Source organism: Siphateles boraxobius, unplaced genomic scaffold (assembly GCF_051911475.1).
Source record: "Siphateles boraxobius isolate OS27281-9 unplaced genomic scaffold, OSU_SipBor_1 29, whole genome shotgun sequence".
NCBI classification, from domain to species: domain Eukaryota; kingdom Metazoa; phylum Chordata; class Actinopteri; order Cypriniformes; family Leuciscidae; genus Siphateles; species Siphateles boraxobius.
The window spans coordinates 306,412-325,149 of NW_027508908.1; the positions used below are offsets into that span (position 1 = coordinate 306,412).

The 18,738-nt window shown below is 39.2% G+C and overlaps 1 protein-coding gene across 9 annotated transcripts in view; it reads right to left on the reverse strand.

The window, feature by feature from the left end:
• Nucleotides 1-18,738, reverse strand: part of LOC143753475 (uncharacterized) — a 50,674-nt gene that overhangs the window by 12,190 nt on the left and 19,746 nt on the right. Inside the window, exons 2-4 of one of the 9 annotated variants that reach the window (XR_013207743.1) lie at nucleotides 14,105-16,226; nucleotides 13,097-14,019; nucleotides 11,945-12,032 (exon numbers count right to left, since the gene is read on the reverse strand). Coding sequence is in view for 7 of the 9 variants with exons in the window: in XM_077245819.1 (XP_077101934.1) it covers nucleotides 13,462-16,226 (2,765 nt within the window). In the remaining 2 variants the exon portion in view is untranslated. Of the gene's footprint in view, nucleotides 1-1,696; nucleotides 1,814-4,041; nucleotides 4,367-11,944; nucleotides 12,033-12,960; nucleotides 16,227-18,738 lie in introns of those variants that run through there. The other 8 variants (XM_077245822.1, XR_013207742.1, XM_077245821.1 and 5 more) reach the window with 8 other exon arrangements.

Sequence of the window (18,738 nt, forward strand, 5' to 3'; positions counted from 1 at the left end):
CAAATATAACTCAGAGATTAGACTCTAAATGAGTTCGGAGATTCAGGTCAAATGATTATTATGTGACAACATAACCAACACCACCTGATCACTTTTGACTGATACAACTCAGTTACAACTCAGTTCCAGCAGCCCAAACAAAATCTAATGGCTCGTTTCCACTGAGCAGTATGGTACGGTACAGTAAGATTCGGTTCGGGTCTGGTCAGTAAACCATGATCCGGCTAGCGTTTCCACCGCCAACAATACCCTTCTTGATAGGCATGGTGTTTGCCGGAAAGAAGCGATCAACGTCCTTTTCGCGCGAAGAAGAAAGCGACAAAGTAAACACCAATGGGTGGCATACAGCAGATATTGTGCTTGCTTCTCGGCATGTTTGTCACAAGAAGAGAAGCGCTGACATTAGGCATTTCTCAATACCAAGTAGGCTACGCAAAGTTCTCAGCAGAAGGACTCCCGAGAACGTGAGTCCAGTAATTCTCCAAATGGAACAGCGCGTTCTTGAAAGCATCGCTCAGCTCGCTCTGCATGTACATTTTGGGCAACAATAAAACAAAATATATTATAAAACACTACTCTGCCTCTTTTCGTTTTCATTTATATACATATTAAACATTATAGGCACACAAATGTGGTTCAGGCAATGTATAGACCTGATTATATTATTTACTGCATGTTTAACGTTAGCCTATTTATAACAAAACAAAATATAAAACACAACCCTGCATCTTTTCCTTTAAATTTTAAAAAATATTAAACATATTCCAGGCAATATGTGCATTTGTACAAATGTTGCAATAAACAACATTACAGTGATAATCTTTTAATAAAATAAAAAATGACAAAACTCAACGCAGTTAAATTTCAGTTTTAGCAATAATAGCCATTATAAAAGTATAAGTAAAAGGTAACTTTACAAGAAGCTATACAATAAGAAATAAAGCAAACAATTCAGTCAAATATACAAATTCAGCGCTAGTCTAACGTTAACGTTACAACGGAAAAGTTAAATAGCCTAAATATATGAAACTTCACTTAGCCCTCAGCCAAAACGATTGGCCAGGGAACGAATTATCGATTCACGAGACCAAAGATCACCCGTTAGATATACACAAGACGAATTACCACTACAGAGTCAGCGGCAAACGTCAGAACGACTAGCCGAGGAAAGGCTGTTCCAGGTGGGGAACATGAGCGCCAAGCGCCTGGTGATCCCTGGAATGGATCAAATTATCATAAATCATTATAAATAAACCACAGATTTGAGCTTTAAACAACTACATTCTCCCCTGAAAAACTCTTAAAACTACATTTCGTGAAAGAATAACCGTAGTATTATATTACAACTGTATATTAAAAAATGGCGCTTCTTATGTTGTCATTCCCCTTTTAGCACGCGCAAGTGACGATACTCTGTCAACCAATCAACGTTCTGCAGTGAGTCTAGCTCCTCCCTTTAGTGCCGTACCACTGTGCTAGGTACCCCAACAGAAGGGTACCCAAAAAGTGGTATGGTACGGTTCGGCTTTTTGGTACCATTCACAACTTTTGACAGTGGAAACGCAAATAATTGCGTACCGTACCGAACTGTACCGTACCAGTGGAAACGAGCCATAATATTAAAACTCAAGGGACAAAACCCCAAGTTAAAGGGATAGTTCAACCAAAAGTGAAAATTCTGTCAGTAATTACTCACCCTCATGTTGTTCCAACCCCGTAAGACCTTTGTTCATCTTCGGAACACGAATTAAGATATTTTTGATGAAAACTGGGAGCTGGATCACTCCTCCATAGGCTTCTTCAGGGATAGAAACTTGCCAGCCCGGAAAAGTTATTAAAAATATCGTTAAAATAGTCCAAGTGACAACAGTGGCTCAATCTTAAGTTTATCAAACGACGAGAATACTTTTTGTGCGCAAAAAAAACAAAAAATAACAACTTTATTTCAACTATTCATTTCCTTCTCTTTGGGCCTCTAGTCAGTTTACGTAGTGTGATAACGTAGCAATACGTCACACGTAGGCTCACTATTGGCCGACGCTGGTCATGTGTGTGATGTGTGTGACTTATAACAACAGAAGCTTACGCTATATCACTAGTGAATTGACTCGAGCAGGCACGGATTAACGCACGGGCCTACTGGGCACTAGCCCAGGGCACTGGGCCAGCAGTGTCTATTCTTTTCAAATAATAATTTTTATTTTTATTTTCAGTCAAATGTTGTTAAATATTGAGGAATAATGTGATTTTTTTGTAGTTGCAAAGTATTAACTAGTAAATAAATCAAATAAATATTTTTAATGTATTGCTGTGCTGTTGAGAAGGACATCTAGAGGCGAGTGAAAAGCATTGCGTAATATAAAAGTCACGCGTAGAAGACGGTTACTCCAAAACCAAAACAAAAATTAGTTTAAAACCACAACTTGTTTAATTTAACGTAAAGACCTGGATACTAGAATTGCTAATTAAATAAATGTCAACTACCCTAAATGCATTGATTACCGTAGAATTGCCATTGACTAAAGATTTTTCTAGTCGACTAGTAGCCTAGTCATTCATTTAAGCAATCTCGATAGTCGACTAATCTCACGTTAATATTAATTTCTGCTTAAATACTGAGTGCATGGAGGCATATAGCCTATTCTGCGCTCAAGCAAGCGCATGCATAAATATTGCCGCAAAGCACCGGCAAAAGCAGGCTAATGATAATTTATGTCTGGGGAAAAAAACTAGGCATTTTTATTGTTTAATAATAAAAAATATATATATTCATCATGTCTGTGAGGCTATACACTGTGTTTCAGTTCATTTTTGAGACGCGCTCCAGTTCACGCCACGGAGACCATGAAAGCGAAACCATGCATTTTCTACCTACCACGAGTAAGCGCTGCACCAGTGTGAAAAAGGTAAAAGCATAACGAGCGTAACGAGAGAGGGGCCCCACACTAAGGGGGATGCAGAGATGTTGCTGTGTCTGTATATTAACATTTCTGATTGTTTAAATGATCAGCCCATGCCAACACTGTTGTTTAAAAAACTGGTGAAGGGGACATCATCGCCATAATCCGTCCCTGGACTCGAGGCTCACAGAGAAGGAAATGAACTCATAAATGAACCGAAACTCAGCGTATAAGCTACTTGTCTCACAGACCTGAGAAGTATATCTATAGAAAGCTTGAAATGTCTACTTTTAAACAAGACAATTAAAAACTAAAAGAAATTGACTACTCTCTGCTTAATGTAGGCTATTCGTATGAAGTGTGCATTTCTCTCTATAGGCGCGTTCACTACTGCGTCAAATTTATCTTTGCAGCCAAGCCAACACTGACATAGAAAACACTAGTTTATTAACAAACAATTCAAATGTTTCACGCATAATCATTACTTTTGCCGGTTCTTTGTGGCAAGCTTTATTTCAGGTGTTGCGTGATATCTCTGAGCCCAAGTAGCAGTGCTTCGCCTGTGCTTCCCCCCCATATAGTCCCAAGTTAATATCTGCCTAGGAAATCGCCTAGTCTTAATCTGCATTGCTATTTGTACTCCTTGTGAATAAGCAGGCCACAAGAAGTAGATAATTAGGTGGGTTTTTTTTATCACTTTTACTCACAACATTCCATTCATTATGCTAAGCTAGAGGCGGCACAGCCAAACTAAGACAATGCATGCACTGAGAAAAAAATGCATTTGCCCACCTATCTAAATGTAGGGGAGACGGTGAATAACCCCTATTTCAAAAAACGGTGGAGTGTTCCTTTAATTATCACAATAACTTTGTTAAATGAACACTGAAAAGTGTTCTCATTACTCTTATTTTAACACTTTAACACTCTTGAGTGTGGTCTCAAATAAACTCCCAGGATATTTAATTTAACACTGTATGTTTTGCTGTGTACTATTGTGGATATTTGAACATCACCTGTTTAGGTTTAGGCTTAAATCATTTGCTACATGAGGCATTGTATTAGTCACGATTAACAATTCAGAATTAACTAAGTATTTTAATTGGTTTGTTATATTGTAAGTAACAAATAACAAACTTACTCTGTCTTTTATTCTTCCAGTCTTTAGGTGTCGTCTGGCAGGTTTTCGTCTTCACATCTGGTGCCTGTGAGGTCTGGTTGTTTTCAGGCTGCTCCATCTTTATAGCTAGGAAATGTTTGATGCAGCTTATTTCATCAGTCTCCATCAGTCAGGCTTCAGTCACTATATTCTCTAACAGATATTCTACAACCAAAACTGATTTGGTTTGAAATCAGTGATTTGGCGTAAAAAACGCTGTTTGAAAAAGCTCCGAGACGTTTGCGAATCCATGACTTGGAGAGCTCGTCAAAACTGACCAAGTCACATGATCGTTACGTCATAAACTGAGTGTTCACCGCTAGGAGGCGTTAATCTGCAGAACCAGAGCCATTTAAGATCCATATTATAAGATCTCTAACTGAACCCATGAACCAGTGTCTGTATTGATATGATTTTACCTGATCTCGGTTCAGTTTTATAATTTAGGTTGTAACCTGCAAACATATATGCAGAAGGGCAAAATGGAGAGTGATATTCAATTGGACCGATTAGCCAAGCTCTCCCAGAAAATAAACTAAATCACAATGACAATTAATAAAAGAACACAAATGATGCATAATTCATATTAATGGCATTTAATGATTTTTAGATTTTAGATTGATATGATTTAACCTGATCTCGGTTCATTTTTATAATTTAGGTTCTAACCTGCAGACATATGTATGCAGAAGGGCAAAATAAACAAAAACAAAACAATGACAATTAATAAAAGAACACAAATGATACATTCTTCATATTAATGCCATTTCATGATTTTTTAGATTAAATATAATAGATTACACTTTCAAAACATTTTCTATGGTTTGTAATGTCATTATAGCCTACATGTTTGGGCTGTATTCTTGTTGCATTTACATGGTGTTGACCAGCTGGAGTCGCCATCGTAAGGTGTTTTCAGCACTTAATCTGTAAAATCTGGATGAGAAAAGGATTTTATTCAGAGATCTGAGTAATCTCATTAGCAAATGCATAATCTTGCTTTTTTAACAAAAGCAAAAAGCAATCAGTGTAGTTTTAGGATAGAGTAAAATAGTCCATCCCAAAAATTAAAATGCTGTCCTCATTTAGCTAATAAACTGTTTATGGTTCATGCACCTCTGTCCATGCTATCCTTACACATACAGGTGCTGGTCATAATAAGAATATCATCAAAAAGTTGATCTATTTTTAGTAATTGCATTCAAAAAGTGAAATTTGGATATTATATTCATTCATTACACACAGACTGATATATTTCAAATGTTTATTTCATTTAATTTTGATGATTAAAACTGAAAACTAATGAAAATCCCAAATTCAGTATCTCCGAAAATTAGAATATTACTTAAGACCAATACAAAGAAAGGATTTTTAGAAATGTTGGCCAACTGAAAAGTATGAACATGAAAAGTATGAGCATGTACAGCACTCAATACTTAGTCGGGGTTCCTTTTGTCTGAATTACTGCAGCAATGCGGCGTGGCATGGAGTCGATCAGTATGTATATGTGTGGAAAATTACTGTGTTTATCAATTTCTTAGCCAATGAGAAGAAACCTGAAATAACAGGTTTTAGTTGTTGACATTATTAACACCATGCTAGGACCACAATGAAAGCAGCGAAAAGAAACATCAAAGGTTCCCCTGTCAAACAAAACAATTATCAGGCGAATAGATGACACGTCTTCAGATATAGAAAGTTTGGTTTTGGAAAAAAAAAAAATCAGATCCAGCGGTAAATTTTATTTGCAGCTGGATATATCGACTGATATTAGCTCAGCCCTTGGCAAATGTTTGATTCGTAGATGGCGATAGTATTAGAGAAAAGGTTGTAAATCAATAGAAAATAACGGGAAAAAATAACGGGAGAAGAAATATATCGTATGACAACAGAGTATCTGGAACAGTGAGGGTAGGAAGGACTGTCGGTAGCACTTTGTTTTACAGTCCTGTTTCACATGAACATACTATGTACTTATTGTAGTAATGACACTAACTGGGTACTAACCTACCCCTAAACCTTAACTTAACCCATGTAGTTACCTTACACTACTCATTACTTGAAAGTGCACATACTGTAAAATGTGGTAACATTTTATTTTACAGTGTTCTTGTTACATATGTTACATGTAATTACCATAGTAATAACAGTAAATGATGTATAATTACATGCAACTAACCCTCAACCAAATCCTAATCCTACCCTAACCCTATAGTAAGTACATGTAGTTAATTAATATTACACCGTACTTAAATATATAATTACACTGTAACAATGGCACCTTAAAATAAAGTGTAACCTAAACTGTTTGTTATTTGTTACTTACAATATAACAAATCAATTAAAATAATTAGTTAATTCTGTTCATTGTTAATCGTGACTAATAAAAAGCCTAATGTATCAAATGATACTGTAAAGTGTTACCGGACTGTCTCAGTATATGTACTGACGGGTACGGACTGCGAAGGGCTTCTTTAGCAGAGTCAGAGTGCAAAGCCCACATGTGAAAGCCACTCGCTGCTTTTTACATCCAGAAGCACTGCTAACAAAGATATAGATATAGTTCATTTCGTCAAGGCGCACCCGCTGAAGAGGCATCTATTTTAGATTGTTTTGTGTGAGGAAATGGGAGCAGGACATCAGATCTTATTACATACAGTCATTTGATGGCTATTGCGAGGACAAAGGTCCAAGCTCACCTTTTGTTGAATAGGATCAACTTGATGTTTCCCTTGTGTAATGCACACTCAAAACAGCAAAGTCCTGTGACATCATATGACGTATGATTCATCTAAATTTAAATGTTAAATACGAGTCCACACATATTATGAACAAACCCTAACTTTCAGTGAAGATTCGATATGGACTATGCTATTTAAACCACATCATAAGATACATTTCAATTAGACTGTTAATCATCCACATGGGCCATTGGTGATTTGACCCTGACTATTGCGGCTATATTTGTTATTAGAGATGCACCGATACCAGTATTGGTATCGGGTCCGATACTGCACTCGAACTTATTAAAATGCTCTGATACCAAAAAACGATGCAGCGCATATACAGTGTTTGTAAACAGTTGGAAAAGAAAAAGCATGTGTAACAGTATATTGGATACGTGCTTCTCCTGTAAAGATATTTTTTCACAAGCAATCATTCTACTTTTAATAACAGATTATTCTAGTTATTACATTTTATTTTATCTATTTTATTTGACATTTATATTTGTTTCAACATATTATAAATAAATTAAGAATGACCAATCATAAGTTTTTAGACCTACACAAATTTACATTTAAAGGGATAGTCGGTCCAAAATGACAAATCTGTGTTTATTTCTTCTGCAGAACCCAAAAGAAAAGATTTTGAAGAACGTTTCAATGAAAGTCAGCGAGGTCAAAATAACATTGGAAACGACTGACTTTTATTAAACTGTGAGAGTGTTTTTTTTTTAGATTTGTTAATGGAAAACATGCATACATGACATAGGAACACTTTTATTATTGTTTTATTCTCTTTGTTAAATAAGGATTTGAAAGTCATTCCAATAAAATAATCCTGAAATGTAAAAGAAAAAAAAAACTAGGCCCTTTTCACATTTCTGGGGTTCTAGGAAGCAGATGTTGTGATTGTTGGCTAAACTTCTACAGTGGTGAACAGGAAATGGCAGAAAATATACTTTTTGTATTCCCATTGCTTTTCCTATATCTCAAGAAAAAAAAACCCATGTCAGCGTTTCTGTGACTTTCCAAAAGAGGGAAAAAATATTGAGAGATTGACTACAGCAGTAAGAAGAAAGAAAGTTGTGAAATTTGCCATCACTCCCTCAGCCGTTGTATTAGAAACACCCTCACAGCAGCATTCATTTGTGTTTTGTAATTTACTCCCAAAGTAATGTAACACAAAGTATAGCGTTATAAATGTATATTAAATATTTAAAACATTAAAATACATAAAAATAGATTTGCAATGTTGATAACTGTTGAAACAGGCATTTGTGGACAGACAAATGGTATCAGTATGGTAGGACCAGTTTCAATTTACAGACTGTCAAATACAGACAAAACTGGAACGTACTTTATAATCTGATTATATGGCTCATGCAATTTACAAGAGTCAAATATTTAATTCAGTCCGTTTACAAAGTATTGGTTCACTTTAAAAAATTATGTTGTTGTTTATGTCTCAAGTGCATAAGAACTGGAATTTCAACACTGCGTCTTAGATTGACGCTATAGGGAACCCCTTCAACATGACTGGTGTCTGAAGCATGTGTGAAAACACATTATTGGCCGACAATAGTCCATGAGGTCATTAGCAGAGCGCTTTTGAGTATAAGAGGGCACCTGTAATTAGGGGTCGACCGATATGTGATTTTCAGGGCTGATGCCGATCCCGATTATTGCAGATTAAGTAGACCGATAACCGATATTTTAAAACCGATATATAGCCTATGTCTTGTGTAAAAATGTAAGTTAATGTCAAAATTAAGAATAACAAAGAGTTTTGACAAATATTTTCTTTAAATTATTTTAAACATATCTTTAAATCTGAGAACTGTTAATAGTAACATTATTATTATTATTATTAATAATAATGATTAAAAAAAAGGTGCAGGGAGCACCCAGCAGCATTCTGTAAAACTTAAAGACTCTATTTTAATGGTTTTTTGATTACTAAAATTTAATTTTAATCAAACTTATTCAATCTATTTACAGTTTAACAAAAATTACATGTTTAGGGCCCTATGGAAAAAGGAACTTTGATTTTGACGGGTTGCCGTGGAGATCTTTGAGTTTCTGTGTGTTTATGATATGACGATAACTTTTCTCAGTTGAAGCTTTAAAAAGCTTATGAAGTGACTAAGCAGCTCTGGAGATGATGTTTATATAATCATGTCCTCAAATAATGATGCGGCAGAGGCTGAAAACAGCGCAAGCGTCACGCGGGCTCCAGTGTGTGTGTGTGTGTGGTAAATGAAATCACGCGTCTGCACCATTCATTTAGAGACACGCAGGATTCATTTTTTAGTCTTTTTGCGGTTTGAAATTCGACTTGATTTGTACTGACCTGCTTATTAATTCATCAAGGAGTTGACAAATTCCGTTTTTATGACTTGATTCCGCGATTCGGTCCGTGTTTTCTGCATCGCGGACATCACAGGACCCTATTATATTGAGGTGTTTTGCAACTTCAGTGTAGTAATTTATTGCTACTTCAGCAAAGTCTGTTGCTGCCTTAACTTTGAGAGACAAGACAACTGATGCGTGATCAGTGCAGCAGTTCCAGTCAGCGAGTGCTGTCGGTGTGAGTGCTAAACTTTCAGTGCCTTCAGCTTTCTGCATTGATTGGCCGGACTCGTGACTCCCAACAAATCAGATGTGCGGGACATTGCATTGGTCTACTCTAGTGGTGAGTTCCGACAGAGGTGGCTGCGTCAGAGCCAAATATAGCGCATTTCAAAAATAAATTATTTTATCGGCAAATCGGTTTTGAAAATGGCCGATACCGATAACCATAAAAATGCTCAATATCGGCGCCGATAATCGGTCGACCCCTACCTGTAATGCATGTCATCAGCTTTTTTTGTATTCAGGAACAGTTCGTTTGTGAAATAGCACGTGGTGATAATGTATATATATAACCAGATTTGCATTTGGTATGGGGCGTGAAACAGTAAGTCGCTCGTGGCAGACTCGACCCATTAGCCCTCCCCATGAGCCTTACATTTCTACCTGAACTCCAAGCAGAGGTGAAGTCGTCGTTGAAGAAATAATATTCAGCCCACATTTATCCATTGCAACATTCAAATTATGTGAATGTGGAGGGGTTGCACGAGCGAGGATTTATGAGGATTGCCCTTTTGAAGAGACACTTGCCAGCTTTCTCTCAAAGGGTGAATCATCCTCTCTGAAGGCTTCAGGCATGTCATCTAAGCATCTTTGCTCCCCTTTGATTCTTAGGATTGATGCAGGGTGAACTGAGTATTGTAGGGAATTATACATGCATATCCCCTCTACTTGGGGCAGTCATGGCCTAATGGTAACAGAGTTGTACTGGTGACCCAAAGGTTGCTGGTCCGATTCCAGTACCGGCAGGAATATGACTGAGGTGTCCTTCAGCAAGGCACCTATCCCCCAATCGCTCCCCGGGCGCCAAGGCTGCCCGCTGCTCCGGGTGTGTGTATCCACGTTTGCAGTGTGTGTGTTCACTACTCTGCTCCTAATGTGTGTGCACTTACTTGGATGGGTTAAATGCAGAGGTCAAATTCCAAGTATGGGTTACCATACTTGGCCATCCCGTGTCACTATCACTTTCACTTAGTTTGCTTTGCTCCCGAACTACTGTTGAGTCTTTAAGTAGGGGTGTATGTTCTCCTCTTGATGGGTGGGCTTTTTAGGCCTCTCTAGTTGACCCTGTTTGAATATGGAAATAGATGATGTTAATAAGTTGAAGAGGTTCACCTGGGGAACGTCCCTCCTTGTTATCTGTCATTTACAATAGCTAACACTAATAGAGAAAAACGAAGCACCGGCTATAGCAGGTCCTAGATGAGTGTTTTACCTAAAGTGGGGTTCAAGCTACCTCCCTCAGTATTCTGAGGTCTTTAAATAGGGTTACGCTCCCCTGCGGCTCCCTTGGGTTTGCGCCTCTCCTGTGTCTGAGGCTCGCCCTTGGAGGAGAAGAAATATTGAAGGTTGTAGCTGCTGCGGTTTTAGCGCCTTGCTTACTCCCTTTGGTCAGCTGCTCTTTAAGACATTAGGGTTGAGTAAGGTATTTATTCCCTCCCCAACTGTGTTGGGTCTTAAAGTAGGATCATCCGCTCCCCTTTGAAGCTCAAATTGATTCATGTTAAGAACCTAACAAGTAAAGGTAATTTCTTGTTATTCTACACTCTTTCTTAAAAAGAAGCTCACATAGCTGAGCCAGTTATTCTTTAGAGCTCTGCTCTTGAGCCCGGCATATGGCCTGCAAGGGAGGGAGGAGGGTTGTAAAGGCCGAGACTTCCTTTGTTATAAGAGCATTCGAATATCTCCTATTATTGGAAGATAGTGTCTTAAGGAGTGGTACCACTAGACAGTCTGAGTCTTTGTGAATGCGCCCTTGATTCGCAGGCATTCTCTCAGCATGGCGTAGTGGGTATTCGTTCCTCATAATACGTTCCACTTCGAAAGGGAACATCTCAGGTTACGACTGTGACCATGGTTCCGACAAGGCCGGGGAACGAAGACAGCGTCTCGTTGCCATGCCTTAGGCCGGGGGTAGGCAAGTTCCGTCCTAGAGAGCCGCTATCCTGCAGAGTTTGGCTCCAACACTGAAAAAAAACCTCACCCGCCTATAGCCTTAGTAATCCTGAAGACATTGATTAGCTTGTTCAGGTGTGTTTGATTAGGGTTGGAACTAAATTCTGCAGGACAGCGACCCGACAGGACAGGACCGAACTTGCCTACCCCTGCCTTAGGCCTACCTGCGTGACTCTTTCAAACAAAAGAGTTGATGAAGTGTATTAGAAGCTCCCTCTTATACTCATGGCACTTTAATAATGATATAATGAACTATTGTTGACCAATGAAATTTGTTGTTTTCACATGTGCTTCAGACACTGGTCACCGCTGATGGCGTCCCCATGTACATAAAAATTGAGAAGTGTTCAGCCTGAAAATGTACATTTATTTTTCAGTGAAGCATCACAATGATTACTTATGCCCTTATGTGTGTCATTGTGACTGGATAATTTGGTTTTGATTGCTGTCTTCAGTGAAAAGTGAGTGTTTACTTGTGTGTTTAAAAGTTTACACTGCTTTGTCGATATAGGGATATTGGTAAATTAATCTGTATAATGTATTCATGGAAGTGAAAATACTGTTCCACAATGGCAAAGTATAGAAAGACATGTTTAATTTGCCTTGCACATTATTAAATTGTGAATGTTATTTTTTGCACAGCAGTTATACAAGGTAAGGTTACAGCTAGGGATGAGCGAGTACAGCATTATCTGTATCTGTATCTGTTAACCATATGAATTATCTGTATCTGTATCTGTTCTCGGACTGGGCGGGGCCTAACCCGGAAGTGGGCGGGATTTAACCCGGAAGTGGGTCAGGTTGTCTTGAAATGGGCGGGGCTTTAACCGGTATGGTATTTTAAGCATGCAATTGATATGGGTTGTTCAGAAATTGTTATTTATTGCTGATTAGAAAACTATTTACTCATTATTCTGTATCACTGATCATGAGAGGGGGGGGGGGGGTGTTTGTGTTTTTGTGAGTGTAGCAGCTTAATTTGTAATATTATTTATAACACAACTACCTTTATTTTATTTATAAAATACAGCAAGAAAGTGTCACTCAGTGCGTGAAGTAAAAAAAAACTGGTAAGAGCCAGCAGACGGTTTTAAAAAAAAACTCAGATGACCGGCAGAGAGAGAGAGAGAGAGAGTGTGTGTGTTGCTAGCTAATTCATTTGTAATATAGTTTTATACCACTACTTCCTTTATTTTTTTTAATGAAATCCAGCAAAAAGTGTCAGACACTCAGTGCATGAAGTAAAACAAACGGTTTAAAAAAAAAACCGTTTGGCAGACTGGCAGAGACGCAACGCGAGTCGCATTCTACCAAGCACCACGTCTGAACAAACCCCACGTTTACCAGAACTCTACTGGTTAATAAGTAAGTGTACTACAAACCGAAGTAAAAAACAAACCTGAAGCTGAAGAAACCCTAAACGTTAACGGAAAAAAGACCCGCGAACCTGAGTGACTGAGGGAGAGACAGAGGGAGAGAGTGTTCTGTGTGTGAGTGAGCAGAGCGGGACACAGCAGCACAATAAATCAAATCTGTATGCGTGTAGGGGAGGGGCGTTGTGACTAGTCTATCACAGAACGCAGACACAGTCAGCTACCCAATGAGGATTTTTATTCAATCCGAGCACAGATATTGACTCGTATTACTCGTATTATACTCGTACTCGGCAAAAGTGCTTTATCCGTACCGGATACCCGTTTCAGGCGAGTATCCGGCTCAACTCTAGTTACAGCATCAGAAAAGCATAGTAAGTAAATGAAAGCTATATGAAAGGTAAAAATATGAATATGTGCATATGATAGGATTAATTTGTAAATATACAACAAAGTAAATAAATATACAGGGTAAGAAAATCATGACTGACTAAACTGCAGTGGTAGCAATGCAACTCAAATGACTCAACAGTTGTGTTGGATATAGGCAATTCTTTAAATAAATAATCAAGATTATGACAAAGGTTGCTGCAATTAGTGTTGATTACGGTACTGAAATTAGGTGAACTCTCATTGCTTCAATTGTTTCTATTTACAATGCGTTTTGCCTGGTGTTCTAACCAGATTGTCCAATTGGCTTCTTTTGAGTCATGGGCCCCTAATCATTTAAACAGATTGACCACATTTCTTTCTTCTGATAGCTGGTGGGTGTCCGGGTAAACTATGACTGCCTTCGTGTCACTTGGATAGATGCTGCATACAGGTGGTGGTAGAGGAGATTCCACTACTTTGTCGAATGGTTTCCCTCCAATGTGAATTCTCATGTGAATTTTAAGGCTTTGTTTCATTGTAAAACCCTTTCCACACTCAGAGCAGACGAAGGGCTTCTCTCCAGTGTGACTTCTCGTGTGACTTTGAAGGTGTCCTTGTTGCATGAAACTCTTTCCACACTCAGAGCAGGAGAACGGCTTCTCTCCAGTGTGAATTCTTATGTGTCTCTCAAGGCTTTGTTTCACTGTGAACCTCAATATACAATAAGGACAGGTGAAAGGTTTCTCTCCAGTGTGGATTTTCATGTGTCTCTCAAGGGTGCTGTTCATTGTGAAACTCTTTCCACACACAGAGCAGGTAAAAGGCTTCTCTCCAGTGTGAATTCTTAAGTGATTTTGAAGGTGTCCTTGTTGCATGAAACTCCTTCCACACAGAGAGCAGGAAAATGGCTTCTCGCCGGTGTGAATTCTCATGTGGCTCTCAAGGTTACTCTTCATCATGAAACTCTTTCCACATTGAGAGCAGGAGAAAGGCTTCTCTCCAGTGTGAATTCTCATGTGACATTTCAGCTGTCCTTGTTGTTTGAAACCTTTTCCACATTGGGGGCAGGAGATAGGTTTTTCTCTAGTGTGAATTCTCATGTGAATTAGAAGTTGCCGTTGTTCCATGAAACTGTTTCCACACTCAGAGCAGACGAAGGGCTTATCTCCGGTGTGACTTCTCATGTGACTTTGAAGGTGTCCTCGTTGCATGAAACTCTTTCCACACTCAGAGCAGGAGAGCGGCTTCTCTCCGGTGTGAATTCTTATGTGTCTCTCAAGGCTTTGTTTCACTGTGAACCTCAATATACAATAGGGACAGGTGAAAGGTTTCTCTCCAGTGTGGATTTTCATGTGTCTCTCAAGGGTGCTGTTCATTGTGAAACTCTTTCCACACTCAGAGCATATGAAAGGCTTTTCTCCGGTGTGAATTCTTTTGTGATTTTGAAGGTGTCCATGCTGTGTGAAACTCTTTCCACACTCAGAGCAGATGAAATGCTTCTTTTCGGTGTGAGTGCTCATGTGTATCTTAAGGCTCCTTCTCACTGTAAAACTCTTTCCACACTGAGAGCAGATGAATGGCTTCTGTCCAGTGTGAATTCTCATGTGTCTTTCAAGGACATGTTTCAATGTGAAACTCTTCATACAATAAGAGCAGATGAAAGGCTTCTGTCCAGTGTGAATTTTCATGTGAATTTGAAGTTGTCCTTGTTGCATGAAACTCCTTCCACACAGAAAGCAGGAAAATGGCTTCTCGCCGGTATGAATTCTCATGTGGCTCTCAAGGTTACTCTTCACCGTGAAACTCTTTCCACATTGAGAGCAGGAGAAAGGCTTCTCTCCAGTGTGAATTCTCATGTGACATTTCAGCTGTCCTTGTTGTTTGAAACCTTTTCCACATTGGGGGCAGGAGAAAGGTTTTTCTCCAGTGTGAATTCTCATGTGAATTAGAAGTTGCCGTTGTTCCATGAAACTGTTTCCACACTGAGAGCAGATGAAGGGCTTCACTCCAGTGTGAATTCTCATGTGACTTTCAAGGTGTTGTTTTACTGTGTAACTCCTTGCACACTGGGAGCAGGCAAAAGGTTTTTCTCCAGTGTGAATGCTCATGTGTCTCTTAAGGCTCCGGTTTACTCTGAAACTCTTTCCACATTGAGGGCAGGTAAAAGGTTTCTCTCCGGTGTGAATTCTCATATGAATTTTAAGCTTTTGCATCTCTATGAAGCCCTTCCCACACTCAGAGCAGGTGAATGGCTTCTCCCCAGTGTGAATTCTCATGTGTCTGTCAAGGCTTTGTTTAAAAATGAAACTCTTTCCACACTGAGAGCAGATGAAAGGTTGCTCTCCAGTGTGTATTCTCATGTGAGTATTAAGCTGTTGTTTTTCTATGAAGCCCATCCCACACTCAGAGCAGATAAAAGGCTTCTCTCCAGTATGAATTCTAATGTGTCGCTCAAGGCTTTGTTTCAATGTGAAACTCTTTTCGCACTGAGGGCATGTGAAAGGCTTCTCTCCAGTGTGAATTCTCATGTGACTCTCAAGGCTTTGTTTTACTGTGAAACTCTTTCCACACGTAGAGCAGGAGAAAGGCTTCTCTCCAGTGTGAACTCTCATGTGGCGTTTCCGCTGTCCGTGTTGTGTGAAACTCTTTCCACATTGAGGGCAAGTGAAAGGCTTCTCCCCAGTGTGAATTCTGGTATGAATTATTAGTTGTCGTTGATCCATGAAACTCCTTCCACACTCAGAGCAGGAGAAAGGCTTCTCTCCAGTGTGAATTTTCATGTGACGTGTCAGCTGTCCTTGTTGTGTGAAACTCTTTCCACACTGAGAGCATGTGCAAGGCTTCTCCCCAGTGTGAATCCTCATGTGAATAATAAGCTTGTGTTTTTCTATGAAGTTCATTCCACACTCTGAGCAGGAGAAAGGCTTCTCTCCAGTGTGAATTTTCATGTGACGTGTCAGCTGTCCTTGTTGTGTGAAACTCTTTCCGCACTGAGAGCAGGTGAACGGGTTCTCTCCAGTGTGAATTCTCATGTGCTTCTTTAGACTTACTTGTTCAGTGAAACACACCCCACATTGATGGCAAGTGACAGAATCTTCTTTCAGTTCCTTCAGATCTAAAACAAACATTGAAAGATCGATGTTAAAAGTCAATTCAAGGGCAGCAAAGATGAGATAGCCAAAGTAATAGATGTGCACCCCAAACAATAAATTAAAATGAACATTGCTCAAATCCAATTGAAACTGAACATTTTATACAAAGTTGTAGTTCTGTTACTATGTATCCTGATTCAATACAAATGAATGTTGTGGGTAACATGAATGTAACCCTGTTTCCTGAAAAAGTGGAAATGAGATGCTGCGCTTGATTCAGCACTCTGAGAACACTTTTTTGTGTATACACTTTTACTAAAAGTATTGGGACACCCCTCCAAATCATTGAATTAAGGTGTTCCAAACACTTCCATGGCCATAGTTGTTTAAAATCAAGCTACTAGGCATGCAGACTGCTTGTACAAACATTTGTGTGGGGTGTAACATCTCATTTTCCACTAGAAATTTTCCTCTATATCTCATCAGCAATTTCGATTTCGGCACGCTCTGCAGCAGCTGAGCACTAAGGAGCGAATGTACAGTGACGTGAAATCACTGCCAGATTCAAACTGTGCTTTCGCGCTATGGCTGGCGCTGAGCCAAAGACGGACGCGCTCAGTGCTTGTCATAGGCTATATCACAACTGTTCAGTGTTTTTAACCACATAATGTTTATTTTAGGTTTCAGACTTTTAAATACATATAATTTATAGCAAAACAATACATTTATAGTATGTAAAATACACAATGGTGTCTATGGAAGCAGCAATAACAAACCATTCAAATATATTTGCCGACGTTTTTTATTCATATCAGACACACAGTGTAAATATCTATAAAGTCAACTCTATTTTTCTCCCAGTTCACCGGCCACTTTCATGTATTTCGGGAGAAACTGATGAATTCACGCACTGTAATAAATCCAACGGATTTGCGGTTGTGTAAAGCACGCCACCACTAGACTCTACAGCAGTGGAGACGTGTTCTCTGGAGTGATGAATCACGCTTCTTTGTAAGTACCTGATGGTACTTGCCTAACTGCATTGTGCCAAGTTTAAAGTTTGGTGGAAGGGGGATTATGGGCTGGGGTTGTTTTTCAGGAGTTGGGCATGGCCCCTTAGTTCCAGTGAAAGGAAATATTAATGGTTCAGTATACCAAGACATTTTGGACAATTTCATTCTCCCAAATTTGTGGGCACAGTTTGGGGATGAACCCTTCCTGTTTCAATATGACTGCGCACCGATGCACATAGCAAGGTCCATAAATACATGGATGAGCGAGTTTGGTGTGGAGGAACTTGACTGGCCTGCACAGAGTCCTGACCTCAACCCGATAGAACACCTTTGGTATTAATTTAGACAGAGACTGCGAGCCAGGCCTTATCGTTCAACATCAGTACCTGACCTCACAAATGGACTTCTAAAGAATGGTCAAAATTCCCATAAACACACTCTTAAACCTAGTGGAAAGCTTTCCCAGAAGAGTTGATGCTGTTATAGCTGCAAAGGGTGGGCCAACTCCATATTAAACCCTACGGATTAAGTATGGGATGTCATTAAAGTTCATGTGCATATAAAGGCAGAAGTCATGAAACTTTTGGCAATATAGTGTATAGCTTTTTGAGCGACTGATCAGTTCAAGCCTTGATAATCTAAAATTGGACTCAACCCCCAATCCTTCTTGGGAACCAGGAGGTATCTGCTGTAGAACCCAACCTTAGTACATTTCGCTGGAAACCACTGCCCCCCGCAACCCCAGAGGTGGTGGGGATGGTACAGAGGTTTCGTGGGGGTGTCGGGAACAGGCGGGTAGATTTACATGCCCTGTACTGAGGGGGAAACCCCCACGGGGCTGGGCGCAAGCCCATCAGGACATCTTTTTGGAAATTATAGTCAAGACAAGAGGTCTTGCCTTTTTGGAAGCTGCTGAGAGCGACGAGCTGGTCCCCAGTCTTGTTTTTGTGCCTCAAGTTTAGAAGTACCTGGGTGGCCGGCAGCCTCTCCCCCTGAGTGTGGCGAGGAAGGAACTGCAAGAAAGCTTTGTTATCTTGATATAGATATTCACCGAATAGAACTAGAACTTAGGATGGGCTTAAGTACACAAGTAACTGAAATAACATAGTTTTAAATTGTTATTAAATGAATTATTAATTAACAACATGGCAACTCAGAATTTTTTTTTTTTGATGTGGGTAAATGAAACCACCTACATTTTCATATGTCTCATATCACACCATAAACTTGAATGCTCTAGTTTCATACAAAAGCAACTGAGGATTCAGTATCAATATTTCTGTAATATTTGTGCGGCGTTCACCTTGTTGTGACATAGATTTTTTTATATTGTAGTGGACTAGTTATTTTTCTTAGCAGAAGCTTTAAGATAATATACAGGCTGTATTTAAACTCAAATCAATATTTCATTTTATGGTCAGTAGCCATAGCTAAGCAGGATCAGAAAGCAATAAGTCAGGAGCAGAACGGTTTTGAAATATATCACCACAGAAGTGTTTATTTTGCAATAATGACCTGCTGA